The sequence below is a fragment of the Penicillium paradoxum genome (assembly GCF_028828445.1).
Source record: "Penicillium paradoxum strain IBT 22861 chromosome Unknown utg000003l_segment0_segment0, whole genome shotgun sequence".
NCBI lineage: Eukaryota > Fungi > Ascomycota > Eurotiomycetes > Eurotiales > Aspergillaceae > Penicillium > Penicillium paradoxum.
In genome coordinates, this window is record NW_026643181.1 from 283418 (window position 1) to 301877 (window position 18460).

Genomic DNA, 18460 nt, shown 5'->3' on the forward strand with positions numbered 1-18460 from the left:
CTCTCCTCCGTATACGGAGGATTATTCTCTTCTTACTGGTCTGTTCGGTGCCGAGGTCAAAACGGGCTTACTCGGAAACCCAAAGGAATCCGGGGTAAGATGAACATTGAATAAGATGGAGTTGAACCTGCGATTCTCAACAAAGTACGGAAAATTCCGTACTAGCTCCGAAACACAGTCCCCTAAAGCGCGAAGCTCATACTAATTTGGAAAATCCCAGACACTACTCCGTAAATGTTCAGAGATCCCCCCCCACATCAGGAACATCAGGAAATTGGACCCGAGTGACCATTGCGCATTTGAGGGTCCGAAAGCTGTGCGAAAGCTGAGATGTCCGAGGGCTATGGTGTCGTTCTATTGAGCTTTGTGGTCTGCGTGAGGAGCGCGGAGGAACCTTGCGGTCTCAAATGCCGTCATCTGGTGAAATGACGCTAAAAAGGAAAGCGAGTCTTAGTCGATATTCCAAGTATTCCCCTATAGCGTACTAGAGCATTGTGTACGTTGTACGGAGTACATCCTGCGGGTGACTCCATCGCACAGAGACCCCACGCGGTCTCCATGACCCCGATAGAGAGATGTGCATGATTGACGGCCTGTTACGTAGTAACGATCGTCCGGCAGTGACAGAGATTAGTGTCTAAAGGAATTTGGCCAAGGGATCTTGCTTTCGGGATGAGTCGATACGACCAGCTGAGCGAGTGCGGGTATAAACGGGGGAATCTGGCCATTGGTTGGAAAGGGATTTAGGATTTTCACAGACACTATCCCGTTGGCGAACTGGGATTTGCTGGTAATTTGATTAGCAAGGTTTCATGCCCCGGACTATGAATGACATACTATGGCATTCTATATTGTATGCACGGCGTAAAGAGGCATGGGCTGATCCTCAACAACTTCCATTCAGCGTACTTCCATGGGTCATGGATCTTGATGTGAAGGATAATTCTCCCACCGTACCAAGTAAGGAAGCATACCCACCATGTCCATCTCTCCCAAGATCAACCCAAGATCCCAACACGGATGAAAGGGATCACGAAGAGGGACCCCTCATATAGAAATCCACCTCGGGATAGTACAACCGCCACACGATGCAGTTGGCTGGTGCGGGGCCTGATCGAATCACGAGTGTCTTTCAGTGTGCAGTCTGCACAGCCTCACTCCTCGGATGTGGTGGCGGAACTATCAAAAGCTATCCTAGGCATTTCTTGAATTGGTCCATTTCTCTCTCTGTATATCGGAAGATCCAAATATCATGACAGACGTCACTCCAGTAACGTCATGGTAATTCCGGTCATCCAGGTGGAATTGTGGAATTGCTTAATCTTTACGACGCTTCGAGAGAGGACCCAGTTCCAGGGTTCCCACCAAAAAAAAAAAAAAAGAATTAAAAAAAGCCCTATACGGAGTCCATTGATTACTGTTACTACATATTACTCGACTATTACTACGGATTGGATTACTATGTTTCATGACTGGACCTGTTAAATCTCTCACCTAAGAGCCTCGGAACGGGTATCCTTTTCGGCTCTCTCTCTTCTGCGCCACTATATGTTGTAGGCATAGTTTGCATATAGCAGAGAAGGATCTAGTATCTCGTACTGGGAGTGGTACAGACAGCCTAGAAGGGTCTCACAGCGCCGGAGTCGCCGTTGTATGCAGTATGTAGCCCTATAAGTCATGACCGAAATCGCGTAGAAAAGCCCTGCATTAATAATCTTGGGGAGTAACCTGTACCGTTACAGTTCCCACATTTTTGCTCTCTTCACTTTCTTTTTTCCCTTTTTTTTCTCCCTTTTTTTCCCCTTTTTTTTCTTATATCATTTTTAGAAATATTTAGAAATAATAAAAAGCCCTTGGGTTAGACCTTGGTAATATTACTCCGTAATTCCCCATACACAAATCATTTCCCCCGTGGTATTTCAAGTTCAAGCATCGCCAAATTTATCCCACTTGATTCCCACCTGGTTTCCTTTTATTTTATATTTTGTGGTGTCTCTCTCTCTCTCCTCTTTCGCTCGTCTATATACTTGGGAGTTCCTCGTTGCCAAAGGGCTTCATTTTGTTGTGCGGAACTGCCCTTTATCCACTTCTCTTTGTGCCGAAGTCGCTGTCGTCACCTTTCGTTGTTGTTGCCTCAGGCCGGCAATCTCAGGCAACCTACTTTTTTTTTTCGCCTCGCACTCTCACTTCTCTTTATCCTTACCATCAAGACCAATCTGTCCAGCGGCAGCTTCGTGCGAGCTGTAGACGCTCGTCTCTCAATCTCGGGACGGAGAATTTTGCGTCCCACCCCTCAATCTTCTAATCTTCACTTGTCGATCCACCGCACATGACTCCACCTTCCCCTTCACCTGTGCCTTCCGCAGTTTCGTCCGCCGCAGCTTCACAACATTCGTATGATCCTCGGGATGGAGATGCTTCGGTAGCACGCGCCCTCGCGGGCATGAATTTGGCTGCCCACGCAAACGGGGACGCCCTTCCACCTCCGGCATTCTCTCCCGCCGGGAAACCAACTAAAGCTACAATGGCTGCTCGTCTCACACGCATGTTCTCCAGTGCGGGGAAATCAACGCCGCCTAAAGACAACAATGAAACTCGCCGTGATCTATCCGATAGTAGCTTGGAAAGCATTCAGCCCATGAACGGCAGAAATTCGAAGTCCTCCTCTCGGCCTCCTTCAAGACCTCCCTCAAGAGGAGCAAACTCCCGAACTCCCTCAAGGAATCCATCTCTTAAGAACGAACCAGCGGAAAAGTCCGATAGGAAGAAGCCGGACGACAAGAAGACCAAAGATGGAGCTGTCCCGGTCCACAAGCGATTTGAGGTTCTGCCAGAAGGTCAGGGCAATCACTTGCATAACCTCAGAAGTGCGAGACGGCAAGAGAAGCTCACCGACTTGCTGCGGGATATGATTGGTGGCCGGAAGAAGGACGACCAGGTGGATGAGCAGCAGCTATCACTGATGTCAACTTGGATTGATCAATTCAAGACCGAGCGTGATAAGCTGGCCGCCGATAAGAAGGGCGGCCCGAATGCCACTGCTTCTCTGGTTGACAAGTACGGCAAGTGTCAGGAGATCGTGGGTCGCGGCGCTTTTGGTATCGTCCGCATCTCGCACAAGGTCGACCCTCAAGATTCCAAGTGCGAACAGTTATATGCTGTCAAGGAATTCCGTCGTCGCCCTCAGGAAACCACCAAAAAATATCAGAAACGATTGACTTCGGAATTTTGCATCTCATCGTCGCTCCGTCACCCGAACGTCATTCACACTTTAGATCTGTTGCAAGATGCCAAGGGGGACTACTGCGAAGTTATGGAATATTGCGCCGGTGGCGATCTGTATACTCTAGTCCTCGCTGCTGGTAAGTTGGAAGTTGCCGAAGCCGATTGCTTCTTCAAACAGTTGATGCGGGGTGTTGAGTACATGCATGAGATGGGTGTCGCCCATCGCGATCTCAAGCCCGAAAACTTGCTTTTGACCACTCACGGTGCACTTAAAATTACTGATTTTGGAAACGGTGAATGCTTCCGTATGGCCTGGGAGAAGGAAGCCCACATGACCGCCGGACTCTGCGGTTCAGCTCCTTACATCGCTCCGGAGGAATACATCGAAAGGGAATTCGACCCTCGGGCCGTTGATCTTTGGGCAACTGGAGTCATCTACATGGCCATGCGCACCGGGCGGCATCTCTGGCGCGTGGCACGCAAGGATGAAGATGAATTTTATCAACGCTATCTCGACGGTCGGAAACACGAGGATGGATATGCTCCTATTGAGACGTTACATCGGGTAAGAACTGCTAATCCTCTTTCTGCGGCTGCGGGACAAAGACTCATTAATTATCAGGCTCGTTGCCGCAATGTGATCTACTCCATCCTTGATCCCAATCCCTCCCGCCGCATCAATGCCTCACAGGTTCTCAAATCCGAATGGGTACGCCAAATCAAGCTGTGTAAGGCTGGCGAGGAAGGGTTCTGATCGTTCTAAAACAAAAATTGTCGGCTATCGTGGTCATGGACCCGCCGCTTAGGGTTTGATGGAATTGAAACTATCTTTCCTTTTAACATTTGCATCACAGGGTGGTTGTTTTTCATAGACCCATTCAAGGCGAGGCTTGCTGTTTTCTGTCCTTTGAATGCTCCTGAATAGAAGGAGGCCCTTTATGAAGGTTTCTTTTTTTACCTAACGTTTTTCCTATCTTGCTTGTTGGCTCCGGCGCATTCCTGTATTCCTTCAGCCTGTGGTCTATTTCATTCATCTCTTAGCTTGTCACTTTGGCCGGATTTTCATGTCTTCAACGTCAATGCAACGAAGAATCATGACCTTTTCGACCCATTTTTCCTTTACAATCCTCGGAGTTTCTATCTCGTCCGGTCTTTTCTCGCGTTTGGGGTTTCGACAGAGACCTCTACATACTGGCGTTGGTGGGCATTCTCTTACTGAAATTTTTTTTTTTTTGTACCACTATGGCGAGCCCGGCTTTACCGGGCGAATATGGACATTGTCGCTTGGGCTGTGGGTCCTGGATTATGTGCTTCTTTATCACTCGTCATTGTAGGCAGGCTTCGCTGCCCGCAATAGCACCAGGAGCAGGACTAGGGAACAGGGCCTAAGCGAAATTTGCTGCACTGGAGGTTGTCTGAACTCCTATTGTTTCAGCTTTTACTTTCACTCGTTTCGATGTTGGGTTCCAGTACATGTTGTCAATGCTTTGTTGTATATACGTCTTAAGCATCTTGAAGTATGTACTATGGGACTTGCATACCGTGCATTCATCACCTACACAGCATCAGAAGCTCGTTCTTAGGTTTTGTTTTCCCTTTGGCCACTGACCTCTCAATTCGTTCTTTGGCGATAATCTACAGCCCCCAAGCAACGTGACATCAACCTGAAGATCGGTGGCGCCCTGAGACCGGTGCAAGGTCCACAAAAGTGACCAAGACAACAGAGCAGGTGCCGTCAATCAGGCCCGATATCTTTAGGAAAAATCAGCATCAGTGATATCACCTTCTCTGAGAGTTTTCCATCACTAATCATCCCCCATACACGCTTTATCCGCTAACAAGAACAAGGAACAACATTTTGTCGATCCGGCAATAAGCCCTAACAATCTGATGCGATCGCGTGTGTCATATGCCAAGCTAGCGCAGTTTAATTATTCATGCATGCGCTGTTGAATATCCTAAATCCTTCGTTAGGTACCGAGTACTTCGTATATAGTGTCTGTATGGACCTGTATGTATGTAACTGTAATCCATGGAGCTAAGGGGGTGGATTCAGTCCTGCAGCGTGATACACACTCAAATACCGAATCTCAACCCCGAAAGAGACCCCGACTGAAGTCCAAGCAAATTTGAGTCGAGCATTCGCTCCAATCCTTCTTGGCAGTGGTGTACAGCTGCCCGCCAAGGTCTGCGCATAACTCAGGTCTTTAGGCATCTACATTACGGTCTGGGCAAAGTGGATAAGAGAAATACCTGAATATGCACATGCCGTGCAGGCGTACAGCAGATGCAAGAGCCAGCCTCGCAGTATGTTGCTGTGAAGGGGGAATTATGTCGAATAGCTCTTATTTCGCTTCTCTTGGTTGCTCGCTTCCAGCCTTACCGGCGGCTATCTAGACCTATGTTATGGAGGACCCAAAGGAATGTCCCAAAAAGGACATCCATTAAGATACCCAGGTGAATATATGAGTACATGTATTTGAGTTTAGTCAGTATTATCTGCCAGTGTAACTTAGGGAGGAAAAAAAAAACTGAACAGCACAGCAGAACCTGAATAATGCAACACCGTGGACTCCAGCCCTACCAAACATGACGTAGCCGCATCTGGAACTCATGACATAAGCAGCGCTCAGCCACACATAGCCACACAAACCCATAAGGCAGAGTTGGTTAGTCGGACTCTGTACGGAGTACCTGGGACACCTTTACAACTTCCCTACAGCCTAATTCCGGAGCCTCCATCCGTCTCAACTGCGATCCACTGCGATCTTTCTGCTAGCATACACCCCACATTCAGACTACACCAACCTCAATACTCGAGCTGATCTTCATCTCCGGGTCCTCCGAACCACACAGCCACCATGTCTTGGGCAGGTACGCCTCATCCCGTCAAGCCCTCGGAGTCACGACCCGATGACCATACGAGCATATCTGACTGGATGGATAAACAGGGTTCAAGAAGAATGTCAACCGTGCGACGACGCAGGTGATGATGAAGACAGGTGAGTTTGTCAAGTCTTTACCCCGCAATGGATCTCGAGAGGGCGATCGGCTACGATCCCGGATCAAGCCACACGCTCTGCACTACGTTGTGTTGAGCATATATGCATGTGGAGCTTGTGTTGACCCTTCCCTCGAATAGGACATGTCGAAAGGACGAATGACCGCGACTATGAGATTGAGGAACGGTATGGATGTCACTGCATCTAGATGGATATATTGGGGCCGGGACTAAAGATGCTCATTATAGGCGGTACCGGACTATGGAAACCGCTGCAAATCGGTTGCAGAAGGAGGCCAAGGGATATCTGGATTCACTACGAGGTGGGTGACTTTCCCGCTTTGCGGAATGTTGGGGTTGAGTGCTCAGTTGACTAATTCGCCGCAGCCATGACGGCGTCTCAAATGCGCATTGCGGAGACTATCGATGCTTTCTACGGTGACGCGGGAACAAGAGATGGCGTGAGCCGGAGCTACAAGCAGGCCGTCGAGGATCTCGACGCCGAGACTATCAAGGCTCTGGATGGACCATACCGGTAAGAGATCACTGCTTTATCAATGAGTGCACATCGAATGGTGCTGACAACAGTCAAAGTACCACTGTCCTCGACCCCATCTCCCGATTCTGCGCCTACTTCCCCGATGTGAACGAGTGCATCAAGAAGCGCAACCACAAGATGCTAGACTATGACTCTGTGCGCGCCAAGGTCAAGAAGCTCGCCGAGAAGCCCGACAAGGATGTCACCAAGCTGCCACGCACCGAGCGCGAAGCCGAAATAGCCAAGCAGGCCTACGAGCAGTTGAACGAGCAGCTCTTCAACGAACTACCCCAGCTTATCGACCTCCGTGTGCCCTATCTCGACCCCAGCTTCGAAGCTCTCGTCAAGATCCAGCTGCGCTTCTGTGCTGAGGCTTACTCACGCATGGCCCAGGTGCAGCAATATCTCGATGCCGAGACTCGCGACCAGTACGCCAAGGGTGAACTGGATAACCGGGTTGAGGAGGTGTTGCAGGAAATTCGCGATTTGAGCATAGCTGGAACCGTTTGAGCTGCTCTGTTATTAACAATTCTATTAGCATAATATGGGATGTTGCTCTGCTGCGCTGAAATCTCAGCGACAGATTCTTGCGTTCTTCTCTTTTTGCTTTCGTCGATAAATCTCGGCAGGCATTTCCCGGTTTCATTTGCCCTCTTTCCAGGCGTTTTCTGTGTATAAGGTTAATACATCCACGAGCCGAGTTTGACATTGCTTTTCTACTTTTTTCAAATCCCCCCCGCCTGTGCGAATGTCAAACAGACTCTATAATCAACAATTATGACTGGGGGTATAACTGGCACACTGTACTCCAAAATCTATAGTATACACATTTCCAAATATCAATCAGATCTTCCCCGCAGGCATGAACAGCTCCTCTCTGATAGCATCCACCACCGGCCCCGCTGCCGCGTGATAAGCCTTCAGCTCAGCTTCACTGACAGGCTTGAGCACATAATCCGAAACAGCGTTCTTCTCACGGGAAGTCGGGCGGCCAATTCCCACACCAACACGCAGGACCGAGAAATCCGCCAACGGCCCCGAAGCACTCTTACTAGACCCAGGCTTCCGGTCCCCATTTACAGCATTTGAAGACGAACGCGGAGGATGCAAACCCTTCCCGCGCAGCGTCTCAAAGATACTGATGAGGCCCCGATGACCACGCAGACTCGCCGATTCCGGGCCGCCGCGCTTAACACGCACCTTCCCAATCGGGGACTCGAGCTCATCATGAAGGATTATGAGGGTCGTTGGATAAGTAGTTGGGGAGGGTAGATTTGGTGTTTCAGATGTTGCAGGCTCAGCACGGGCCGAAGCAATGCTTGCGATTCTATCAAGACGGTCGTGGCGCTCTGTCGCCCACTGCTCCAAGCGGCGCACGAGTTTCGGGCCTGACTCGTTCATGTAGGTTGGGCTGTACCATGTTTCGTGGAAGATGCCTGTGTTTGGGAGGGTGGTTTGGAGGAGTGGTTTTACGGCATCGAGAAGAAGGTGGCCTGCGCTGTGTCGGGTTCCGCGGTAGGGAGCTTTATTGCCTATTGAGGCTATGAAGAGGAGCCGGCGCGGGAGGGGGTCCATTTTGAGTGCGGAGAGGAGGGTGATTGGTGGTGTTTGTCGATCAAAAAAATTCCCGTCTTGGTTCAGGTACCAAGATCGTCCCGTGACTTGGGTAGATCGGAGATAAGAGTGAGTTTATCTCCGTGCATTCATCCTAAGTGGATCTGTGCAATATAAGATCGGAGATTAAATGTATCTAACTTTCGTTTCCAAGGTTTGTTCTTGCAGTTTTCTCGAGAAAGATGTCTTCATAGTACTACATAAGTCGCACCTTTTGCTGACAACCCTAGTTGTGACAGAGTACATAGATGCACTTATACCACAGACCATACTAATTTATTCCGAAAGTATGTATTAACTAGGACTCACCTGTAGCGCCAGACATACTTCCATTAAACATTTTGCTCTTTCAACTTGCATGAGTCTTGCAATATTGTCCTGGGAAACATACAGAAAAAAAACAAACGACCGTGAGTGCTTTTACCCACTTGGAAGAGCATCGAGATACCGGGGATAGCCAGTACAAACCAAGTCCGAAATCTTGTTGAACTGATAGAGGACCAGCATGATTGTAAATATATCTATCTGAACACCCAATACAAGATTCTACAAGATTAGAGACTCCTCCAAGTCATACTCAATCCAATCTCTCTGCGGAACAACAGAACACAGCCATCAATATTGCGACGGTACTTCATTCATGTCAAATGACTGAGAATAAGCAGACTAAAATTTCATAGTTAATACCATTGGATAGGCCCTGAGTACTAGTGCGCTGGACGTGCTTATCCCACTAGTCATAGACATCGGACTAAGACCAGGAGACTGGGGCATCGAGCTCAACATCGCTTACTGCGAAAGATCAATCATCTTCACGGGAACCGGCAGCTTCCTTACGAGCCTGGGAACTCCCCGGCTAATGGTCATATCATCGACTTGGTGAGATAATACATTTCAAGAGACGCTCGGCAAGATGGCACTTATTACTGTGTTGGAAGGATTGGAGGCTTTTGTTCAAAGCGTAACTATGAGTGGTCAATATAGTTTTGAGGATATAAGTGGGTTGTGCTACAAGAACAATGAACTTCTCTCTACTGAAGGAAAGCCTTAGATAGGAATTGAGGTTGTTTCGGGACATTGGCTAGTTCCCTGAGGGTAGTAAGGGTAGCCTTTGCTTGCTAGGACTATGCGAAGGGCGGAGTAATTCGAAAAGTAATTCGATCGGGTCGATAATTAGGTGTCTTTTTGATCATGCGTGGTAAATAATTTAGTTTGCTCCATAATCCAAATTGCTGACTTCGATTGGGACAATGCCGAAGGAGATATCGGGATTGGGATCCCCGTGCATCGTTGTTTGTTTGATAAATTCGGGGAAGCACCAGTGTTAGTTTAGAGATAAAGTAAAAGATAACTTTAATTGGGCCATGGGAATGTGAAACCTTAGCAATGCCCTAACCTGAGCCTAATTGGACGGGTTCTCAATCTGTATCTTGCCATCACTAAGACATCACAAGTTATAGGCATCCACTAATGAACAGTAGTAATAATAGATCGAAATACCCAGTGTCGAAAACACTAAAAAAAGGATATATTTGATCCCAATTATTGGAAAAGATCAATGGCCTGAACCAAAAGTTTGATATCGAGGTAGGAGCAGATCTTAAATCAACTGCTATCACAACTTTTCGGAGGATCTCCTCTAACATACTACAAATATCGAAACAAAACTGTCCCATAAATCCAAAGAGATTTTTTTTTTATCTCTCCTAACCAAACAATTGCCTATGAAGGGTGTTAACTGCGTTATCTCCGTATGGTTCTCCGATGCGCCAAGACCTGTGAGGAGTATATAAGACGGAATATCTTGAATCTCATAGAGAAAGCTTTTACTTTATTCACTCTATCCAAAGAAGTCTTTGTACAGTTGAACCAATGGCTTCAAACTACATCACTAAAGTTGCTATCGTCGGAGTGAGTGAAGTCATCTATCATGACCTATAAATCACTAGCTGATAATCACAATAGGCCGGCGGCAACAGCGGAAGTTTCATGACTGAAGCCCTGCTCAAGACCGGCAAACACATTGTCACAGCCCTAACACGGGTTAACAGCCAGAGCAAGCTACCAGACGGCGTCATTCCCAAGTCAATCGACTACAACAAGCTGGAGACCATTGTCGAGGCACTCCAGGGTCAGGATGCACTGATCATTACTTTGAGTGGAGCTGTTCCACATGAAATCGATCTGGCACTCATTAATGCTGCTGGCCAGGCGGGTGTACCTTGGATTCTCCCGAATGAGTGGGCACCGGATACCGCAAATGAGGATCTCGTCAAGGACATAGTGATCTTCCAGCCGAAGAGTGAGTAACAACAGATCTATGGAATTGCGTTTGATGTAGTAGTCTATTTAACAAGATGATTGCATACAGGATCAATTCGCAAAGCGATCACCGATCTCGGCAAAAGCTCTTACATCGCTGTTAACACGGGATTCTGGTATGAATGGAGCCTCGCAATTCCATCAGCTTTCGGGATAGACTTCGCCAACCGCAATGTCATCTTCTTCGACGAAGGTGAGGCGAAGATCTCGATCTCGACCTGGCCTCAGGTTGGCCGCACTGTTGCTGGGCTTCTTAGCCTGCCAATCAAGGCGGAGGGAGGTAACAAGGCTTGTCTTGAAACCTTGAAGAACCAGATTGTCTATGCTGATTCTTTCACTGTGAGCCAAAAGGATATGTTAGAGTCTGCTTTTAGGGTTACTGGGACCACAGAGAATGACTGGACTATCACGAGAGAGTCGGCTAAGGAGAGGTATGAGAATGGCCAGAAGGAAATGCAGGAAGGTGATCGCATTGGGTTTGTCAAGATGCTGTATACTCGAATCTTTTTTGGAGATGGTGCTGGGAACTTCAAGTCCAAGGGCACATTGAATGGGTTGCTTGGCTTGCCAACCGAGGATATTGATGAAGCAACTAGGACAGCTGTCGAGCGTTCAAATAACAGCCCTTGGTAAATTAGGATATAGTTTAGCCTCATGAATCCACATATTAATATGGAAAAATCACATTTAAGACCTTTAGCTATTGTCGATGCACCCATTACACGATCTATGTTAAACAATCGATGTTCCAGACATGTCAATTATTGAAGCTCCAGGCTGTCAACGATCGAGATATGAGCGGCAGACCTACCTTACTTTCATGAATGTTTGTAGGATACGTGAATTTGTCCATTGCAAAGAAACCAGACAAGCTTTTGGATATAACTCCCCTCGAACCCCATGCAAAACCAGAAATAACGACACAAATAGACATTTACAGCTGGAACAAAGTTCTCGTCTTCTCCATTCCACCCTTCCATTCCCACTCCTGTCCACTGGCACGCTGGATACCCTTATCAACACGACGCAGCTTCAAAGTAAAACGGGGTCCCAGTTCCTGTAGACCGGTGCGAATGCCCTCAGCACCAGCCATCTCTTTGCCGTCAGCACCAACGACAGCCTTCTCGGTCTCACGCTTCTCGCGGAAGACGTAGCGATGACGGCGAACGAAGATGTAATCACGCTGGTTGTGCAGAGTAACGACTTGTCGGCCCTCAAAGTCTGGCTGAGGTGGGAAGAGTGTGCGGAACAAATGCGCGGTCAAAAGACCAAGAGGAGTACGGAAGTTGTTGAGAATCAGCTCAGGCCAGTGTTCGGTGGATCGGCCGTGTCCCGGAAGCCGCTTGCCTTCAATCCAGTTGCTGATGGTGAAGTGGAAAGTCGGGCCGACGGGCAAGTGCACCATCGTCAAGCCAGAGGGCTTCTTCTGGTCCTCATTCAACACAATTACAGTCGTGAAGTTGCGGTTTGCGGCGAATTTAGAAATCTCGCGGACTGAGAATTTGTGCGAGTACCGGTGTGCATTGCGTCGGATATACACACTGTTCGGGAACATATCGGTCAGGATCTCGGCTTCGGCGTGGAGGGTGGAGTTGAGGCCGGTGGTAATGAGGATTTTCGGGGTGGGCGGAGGTCCGTCGGTGAAGAGTGTAGGGAATTTGGCGGCCAATGCTTCAGGTGCGAGGCTTAGGTTTGTGCTGCGTGTGGACTGAGTAGGACTTGTGGCGCGTTCTGTTGCAGTTGGGAGCGAGGACTTCTTCCGGCCACGGCTGGCAGCTTCGTCTTCGTCTTTTTCCTCATCTTCGTCTTCGCTGTTGTCTGATTCAAGCATACTGTCGACAGACTCATTGTCTGACTCCGGAGCCTCGCTATCATCCTCGCCCTCTTCCAATGGTCGGTTGAGTTCATCTTCCTCCTCTTTCTTGGCGCGCTTAATGCGCTCAACATCAACACTCAGTCCCAGCCCAGTTTCGTCGGTATCGTTGTCGGGTTCGTTCCAGACACGCTTGCGCTCGAGAGTGAGAGGAATATTGCGGCGAAGTCGTTCTTCTCTGAGTTTGGGGTTCTTGGCTTCCTCTTTCTTGAAAGCATAGCGCTCCTCTCGGCGCGCAGCATCTTTGGCTCTCTTGCGCTTGACATGGTTCATCTTTCGGCGCAGCTTGTTGCCGGTCTTCTCATCGCCCATAACGCCCGGAGGCGGACCTGATCGACCTTTGACACCCATTTTTGAATGCTGTGAAGGCGGATTGCTGCTGTTGAAGGTCAATAGAAATTGTAAAGATCGCCGAGAAATAAATTATCTCGGACAATCGTTTTCCCGGAGCGCCAATCTGCGATTATACCCTGTGACTCTGAGACCTCCTTTTTGGGAGTGAAATAAATAAAAGAAAAGAAAAAGACCGACGCAATCGTCCCATTTCTCTCGTTCTATACACTTTGTACATTGTCCTCTCGGTGGTGTCTGAGGGGCTGCGTGGTGGATGACTCAATTGCCGCGCCTGCGATTTCCCCCCCGCTCTTTTCTTTCCCCTCCGTCTTTCTTTCGGACTCAGTTTAGGTCTTACACACATCCCCCGAAGCCTTCGAAACGAAACGCAAAGATGGCTACTGTCAACACCAAGACCGGCCAGTCCGTCGACCGGACGGTACTGGACTCCATGCTCCGCCGCCGCATGTTCTACACCCCCTCCTTCGAAATTTATGGTGGCGTGTCTGGTCTCTATGACTATGGCCCACCTGGAACCGCTCTGATCGCCAACATGACCGACTTGTGGCGCAAGCACTTCGTGCTCGAGGAGGACATGCTTGAAGTCGATACCACTATGTTGACCCCCCACGAGATCCTCAAGACCAGTGGGCACGTGGACAAGTTCGCCGATTGGATGTGCAAGGACCCCAAGACTGGTGAGATCTTCCGTGCTGATCACTTGGTTGAGGAGGTGCTTGAGGCCCGCCTTAAGGGAGACAAGGAGGCGCGTGGCCAGAAGGTTGTGGTGGATGAGGAGAAAGAGGCCAAGAAGAAGAGAAAGGCCAAGGGCACCGAGGCCAAGAAGCTGGATGATGCCTTGGTCAAGGAGTACGAGGAGACCCTCGCACAACTTGACAACTATGGTGGCCCTGAGCTAGAGGTCCTCATCAAGAAGCACGACATCCGCAACCCCGTCACTGGCGGCGAAGTGCTGCCTCCAGTCTCCTTCAACCTCATGTTCCAGACCTCTATTGGTCCCAGTGCCAACATGCCCGGCTACTTGCGCCCCGAGACTGCCCAGGGTCAGTTCCTGAACTTCGCCAAGCTCCTGGAGTTCAACCAGCAGTCGATGCCGTTCGCCTCTGCTTCTATTGGCAAGTCGTTCCGTAACGAGATCTCTCCCCGTGCTGGTCTCCTTCGTGTGCGTGAGTTCCTCATGGCTGAGATTGAGCACTACGTCGACCCAGAGGGTGGCAAGAAGCACGCTCGCTTCGAGGAGGTCAAGGACACTGAGATGTCCTTGCTCGACCGCCACGTGCAGCTGTCCGGAAGCACAAAGCTAACCACGATGACCATCGGCAAGGCCGTTGAGACCGGACTGGTCGATAACGAAACTCTGGGCTACTTCTTGGCCCGCATTCAGTCCTTCCTCTTGAAGTTGGGCGTTGACCCCACCAAGCTGCGCTTCCGCCAGCACATGGCCAACGAGATGGCTCACTACGCCACTGACTGCTGGGATGCCGAGTTGCAGACTAGCTACGGCTGGATCGAGTGTGTTGGCTGTGCTGACCGCTCTGCTTACGATCTGACTGTCCACAAGGAAAAGACTGGTGCCCCTCTTGTGGTGCGCCAGGCTCGTGCTGAGCCTTTGCGCATCGAGGAGTACCAAATTGATCTCGAGAAGAAGAAGTTTGGTCCCCGTTTCAAGAAGGACGCAAAGACTGTCGAGGCAGCTGTTGAGGCTCTGTCCCAGGAGCTTCGCGAGAAGCTGTCTCTTGACCTTGAGAAGGATGGCAAGATCGAGGTCGAGGTTGCAGGTGTTGGATCTGGCAAGGTCGAGCTGGAGAAGGACCTGATCAAAATTGAGAAGCGCACTCGTGTCGACAATGTCCGCGAGTACACCCCCAACGTCATTGAGCCTTCCTTCGGTATCGGACGTATCTTGTACAGCATGATTGAGCACTCCTACTGGTCCCGTGCCGGTGACGAGACCCGTGGTGTAAGTTTTCTTCGTTATGTTTCCAGATAGTAGGATTTAAACTAACTTTACTCAGGTCCTTTCTTTCCCTCCTGCTGTTGCTCCCACAAAGGTCTTGCTGGTTCCCCTGTCGACTCACGCCTCCTTCAAGCCTCTGACCCAGCGTCTGACCTCCAAGCTGCGCAAGGCCGGTATCTCCAACCGTGTCGATGACTCTTCCGCCAGTATCGGCAAGCGTTACTCTCGCAACGACGAGCTGGGCACACCCTTCGGCATCACTGTGGACTTCCAGTCCGTTCAGGACAGCACTTTCACCCTGCGTGACCGTGATACCACTAAGCAGGTCCGTGCAACTGAAGATGAGATCTTGCAGGCTGTCAAGTCGCTCGTTGAGGGTGACGAGACATGGGAGGATATTCGCAAGCGCCTGCCCGAGTTCACTTCCCAGGAGATCGAGTAAAATGCTTAGAGTGCATGATTGCGGAGCGAAGCGAAGCAACCCATGTCATAAAATATTATTTACCTTTTTTCCTTTCTCATATTAATCCAAAAGATACCCAAATCCAATGATAGTTTTGTCATCGTAGATCTATATATTCCGTTCATCGCGCTAAAGGCTTAGGCACGACATTTGCGACCCGGGCCACTGTGCCAAGAATCCGGGGCATCTCCGTCATCCCACCTGTCCTCTTTCATGTTTACTGTCTCAACCACAATGGCGCCCACAATACACTCCGCCAAATTGACACTCTCATGTCCGCTCTTTGCCGCTGACTTTGACCCGCGCAATAGCGGTCGACTCCTTGTTGGCGGCGGAGGCGGCGAGGGGCGCAGTGGAGTTGGAAACAAGATCGTAAGTTCTACCTTCTCAAAGAAATGACCCCTCCTCGGATATGTAAATACTGACTGGTGCTTCTTATATAGTCCCTGCTAGATACTTCGCGTCGCAATGAGATTCTCGAGGTCGTTGACCTGAACCTATCGCGCGATGAGGACTCGGTGACATCGCTGGCCGCGGCGCCGCTGGATGGTGACGAAGCGGACTCGCTTGTTGCTCTGGCTGGTATAAACAGCTCTGTAGAGGAGCAGAAGAAAAACAATAATCAACACTTGCGCGTTTTCCGATTCGAAACACCGCGGAAGAATGCCGCTCCCTCCGCTACGAATACGAGTGCTAAAGACAGTGAGCAGAATAAGAAGGGGGGGGAAGGCAACGAAATCCGAGGAAAAGGTTGCTTCCGGGAAGGCTACAGCCTTATCTCGGGCATCGCTATTTCGAACCAAGAATGGACCAGGCTCTACAGATACATACCAGCGGGTGACGAGGCTCTCGCCGTGGCCCAAAGGAAAGGATGGTACTGGAAAACACACGCGAATCGGAGCTGTCGCAACAGGACTGGCACAATCTGGTGAGATTGTGTTTTTCTGTGGGACAGAACCCCCCAGCGAGAAGGATATCATTGGCCGCATTCAATTAAGCGGCAACGAAGAGGCCGAGGATTTGGACTTTGCCAGCCTCGAGCACGACTCAGAAAAGACCGACGATGCACACGGCCGGTTCCTTGTAGCATACACCAACGGCACGGATGTCATGGTCGGCGAGATGTTGTCGTCAACCCGGTCCAACAGCGCCCCCGATGTCCGCTCCGTTTATAGCATTCCCTTGCCTGCCAACGGAGCCCGCACAGCGCGCCCCAAGTTCCGCGCACTGCGATTCCTCTCGGCCAAGACCCTTCTACTACTACAGAACGCACCGAATCGCGGCGGCAGCGAGCTGATCCTCCTTCAACTTCCCAGCGGCGAATCAAACAAGTCTCGAATTCTTCGACGCCGGAAGCTCCCGCGGACCGTGAAGATCGGACTGGGTCTCGATATATGCCAACTTGGAACAAACCCCCAAGGCCAACAACAAACGGTCATAGCAGCCAGTGGGAGCGATAACTCCATTTCCCTATTCACTCTAGAATATGGACCAAACCGTGGCTATGGCACCTTCCGCCCCTACACAACTCTCCGTGAGGTGCATCCTTTCTCAATGACGAAACTCACTTTCTCAACCTTCATCGCACCCTCACATCCCGTAACGCCAGATGTTGGCCCGCAAAACATCAAGCTCGCCTCCGTCAGCATGGGCAACACAGTGGTCGTGCACACATTCCCACTATCACCCTTCCCAACATCTTCTCACACCCCACGCTACGTCCTCGTCGTCCCCGGCCCCGCCGAGTTATGGGAACTAGTTTACAGCATCGTCGTATTATTATTCTCCATCTTCGCCATCTGTCTGGCTATGCTCGCCTTCGCCGAGATCCGCGGCGGAACCCCACCAATCCTCGGGGCCACGGAGTGGCTCCCAGACAATATTCGCGGTGCCATTGCTAAAGAATATGTTCTGCCGCCCCGAGAGAAGCTGACATACTTCGATACACTCCTCGCACCTCGCAGCAGTGATAGCGACATCCCCGTCAGTAGTGATGGCGACATTCCCGTCGCGAAGACCTTCCCCGCAGACGCGCAGCTCGAATCCCTCCGCGAGATTCTGGACCGCGTGCACCGCGCCGGGGCCGCACCAGCTGATCTGGAAACTATTGCGCCGCAGGCGTTATCTGTAATTGTCCGCTGTGGCGCAGAGCAGAGCGTAATTGTTGAGACGGCTGCGTCTGTGCGCGAGTCTGATCAGACCGAAGAGGAGAAGCTGCAACCTTGGAAGGATCTTTCCGAACCTGAGCAGTCTGTTTGGAAACAGAAGCTCACGGATGCGGGCCGTTGGACAGCTTCTGAGGGAGAGAATGTGCTCTTGGGGATTTTGTTCAGTGAGGCTTGTGGAGATTTGGGGAGGGCTGTGAGGGAGGAACTGCCTTGAATCTTGTTGAGTGAGGTTGGGTCTCTTTTGTCTTCATATATGAATTGTGATATACTAGTTTTACGCTTGTCAATGATATATTAGAGGTGCTGTTTCATGTTGTGTCAAGGCAGAATTGAAGCTGTCTACCTGGACACCGTAACTGCGTTGAGCAATATTCTCCGGGGGCGACAATTGTCTTCTTTTCCACAGTATCAGGAAATCATTTTTGAGAAGATGTGAAGACACGGTTTATTTTGACATCCCAACCGGACGACTACATAAATGCTTAAATACATCTTGATGAGCGCTATGTAGATGCACAAGCACGACCGTAGTACACATAAAAAATCGATCATTTTGAATTTGAGAGACCGAATCAAAGTCACATGGGATTTAAACTATTCTTCGCTTTTGTGCAAGGGCACATAACACAGTGCAAATTGCAAAATCGTGAACGTCATAGGGGGAAACATGGTATGGTGTTTTGTGCAAGCAAGAAGGAAGTTGAGAGAAAAGAAAAAAACAGACAAAACGCCGAATTACCCACGCCCAGGTTGGTGTATGATAGTAAAGAGCACAATGAAGTAGCAACGATATCTCCAAGGGGAAGAGTGCAATGAAAAGAAGGGGGGGGGGGGGGATAAGCACAATGCGAGAATAGTTCCTGGGACAGGAGTTAAGGAACTAGGCCTTCTAACCGAAGACGCGTAGATAGGACCCATATGTTGCTCCGAATTGCGGTAAATGAA

The 18460-nt window shown here is 49.8% G+C and overlaps 7 protein-coding genes across 7 annotated transcripts; 5 read left to right on the forward strand and 2 right to left on the reverse strand.

The window, feature by feature from the left end:
* Positions 1-2329: 2329 nt before the first annotated feature.
* Positions 2330-3979, forward strand: N7457_002043 (serine/threonine protein kinase SAT4; the record flags this gene model as incomplete). The annotated part of the gene is made up of 1 exon (XM_057173089.1): positions 2330-3979. The coding sequence occupies one exon, from the start codon at positions 2330-2332 to the stop codon at positions 3977-3979; it is 1650 nt and encodes a 549-aa protein (XP_057033240.1).
* Positions 3980-6086: 2107 nt separating this feature from the next.
* N7457_002044 (amphiphysin-like protein RVS161) lies at positions 6087-7274 on the forward strand (the record flags this gene model as incomplete). The annotated part of the gene is made up of 6 exons (XM_057173090.1): positions 6087-6099; positions 6177-6227; positions 6368-6413; positions 6476-6549; positions 6614-6761; positions 6821-7274. The coding sequence occupies 6 exons, from the start codon at positions 6087-6089 to the stop codon at positions 7272-7274; spliced, it is 786 nt and encodes a 261-aa protein (XP_057033241.1).
* A 333-nt stretch (positions 7275-7607) lies between these two features.
* Positions 7608-8339, reverse strand: N7457_002045 (aminoacyl-tRNA hydrolase; the record flags this gene model as incomplete). Its single annotated transcript, XM_057173091.1, has 1 exon — positions 7608-8339. One exon carries the CDS (start codon positions 8337-8339, stop codon positions 7608-7610), a length of 732 nt encoding a protein of 243 aa, XP_057033242.1.
* A 1911-nt stretch (positions 8340-10250) lies between these two features.
* N7457_002046 (aromatic alcohol reductase) lies at positions 10251-11333 on the forward strand (the record flags this gene model as incomplete). The annotated part of the gene is made up of 3 exons (XM_057173092.1): positions 10251-10289; positions 10344-10680; positions 10750-11333. The coding sequence occupies 3 exons, from the start codon at positions 10251-10253 to the stop codon at positions 11331-11333; spliced, it is 960 nt and encodes a 319-aa protein (XP_057033243.1).
* A 301-nt stretch (positions 11334-11634) lies between these two features.
* On the reverse strand, positions 11635-12924 carry N7457_002047 (rRNA-binding ribosome biosynthesis protein RPF1; the record flags this gene model as incomplete). The annotated part of the gene is made up of 1 exon (XM_057173093.1): positions 11635-12924. The coding sequence occupies one exon, from the start codon at positions 12922-12924 to the stop codon at positions 11635-11637; it is 1290 nt and encodes a 429-aa protein (XP_057033244.1).
* Positions 12925-13300: 376 nt separating this feature from the next.
* On the forward strand, positions 13301-15326 carry N7457_002048 (glycine--tRNA ligase; the record flags this gene model as incomplete). Its single annotated transcript, XM_057173094.1, has 2 exons — positions 13301-14887; positions 14943-15326. The coding sequence occupies 2 exons, from the start codon at positions 13301-13303 to the stop codon at positions 15324-15326; spliced, it is 1971 nt and encodes a 656-aa protein (XP_057033245.1).
* Positions 15327-15581: 255 nt separating this feature from the next.
* On the forward strand, positions 15582-17729 carry N7457_002049 (uncharacterized protein; the record flags this gene model as incomplete). Its single annotated transcript, XM_057173095.1, has 3 exons — positions 15582-15719; positions 15791-16097; positions 16171-17729. 3 exons carry the CDS (start codon positions 15582-15584, stop codon positions 17727-17729), a joined length of 2004 nt encoding a protein of 667 aa, XP_057033246.1.
* Between the last annotated feature and the right edge of the window lie 731 nt (positions 17730-18460).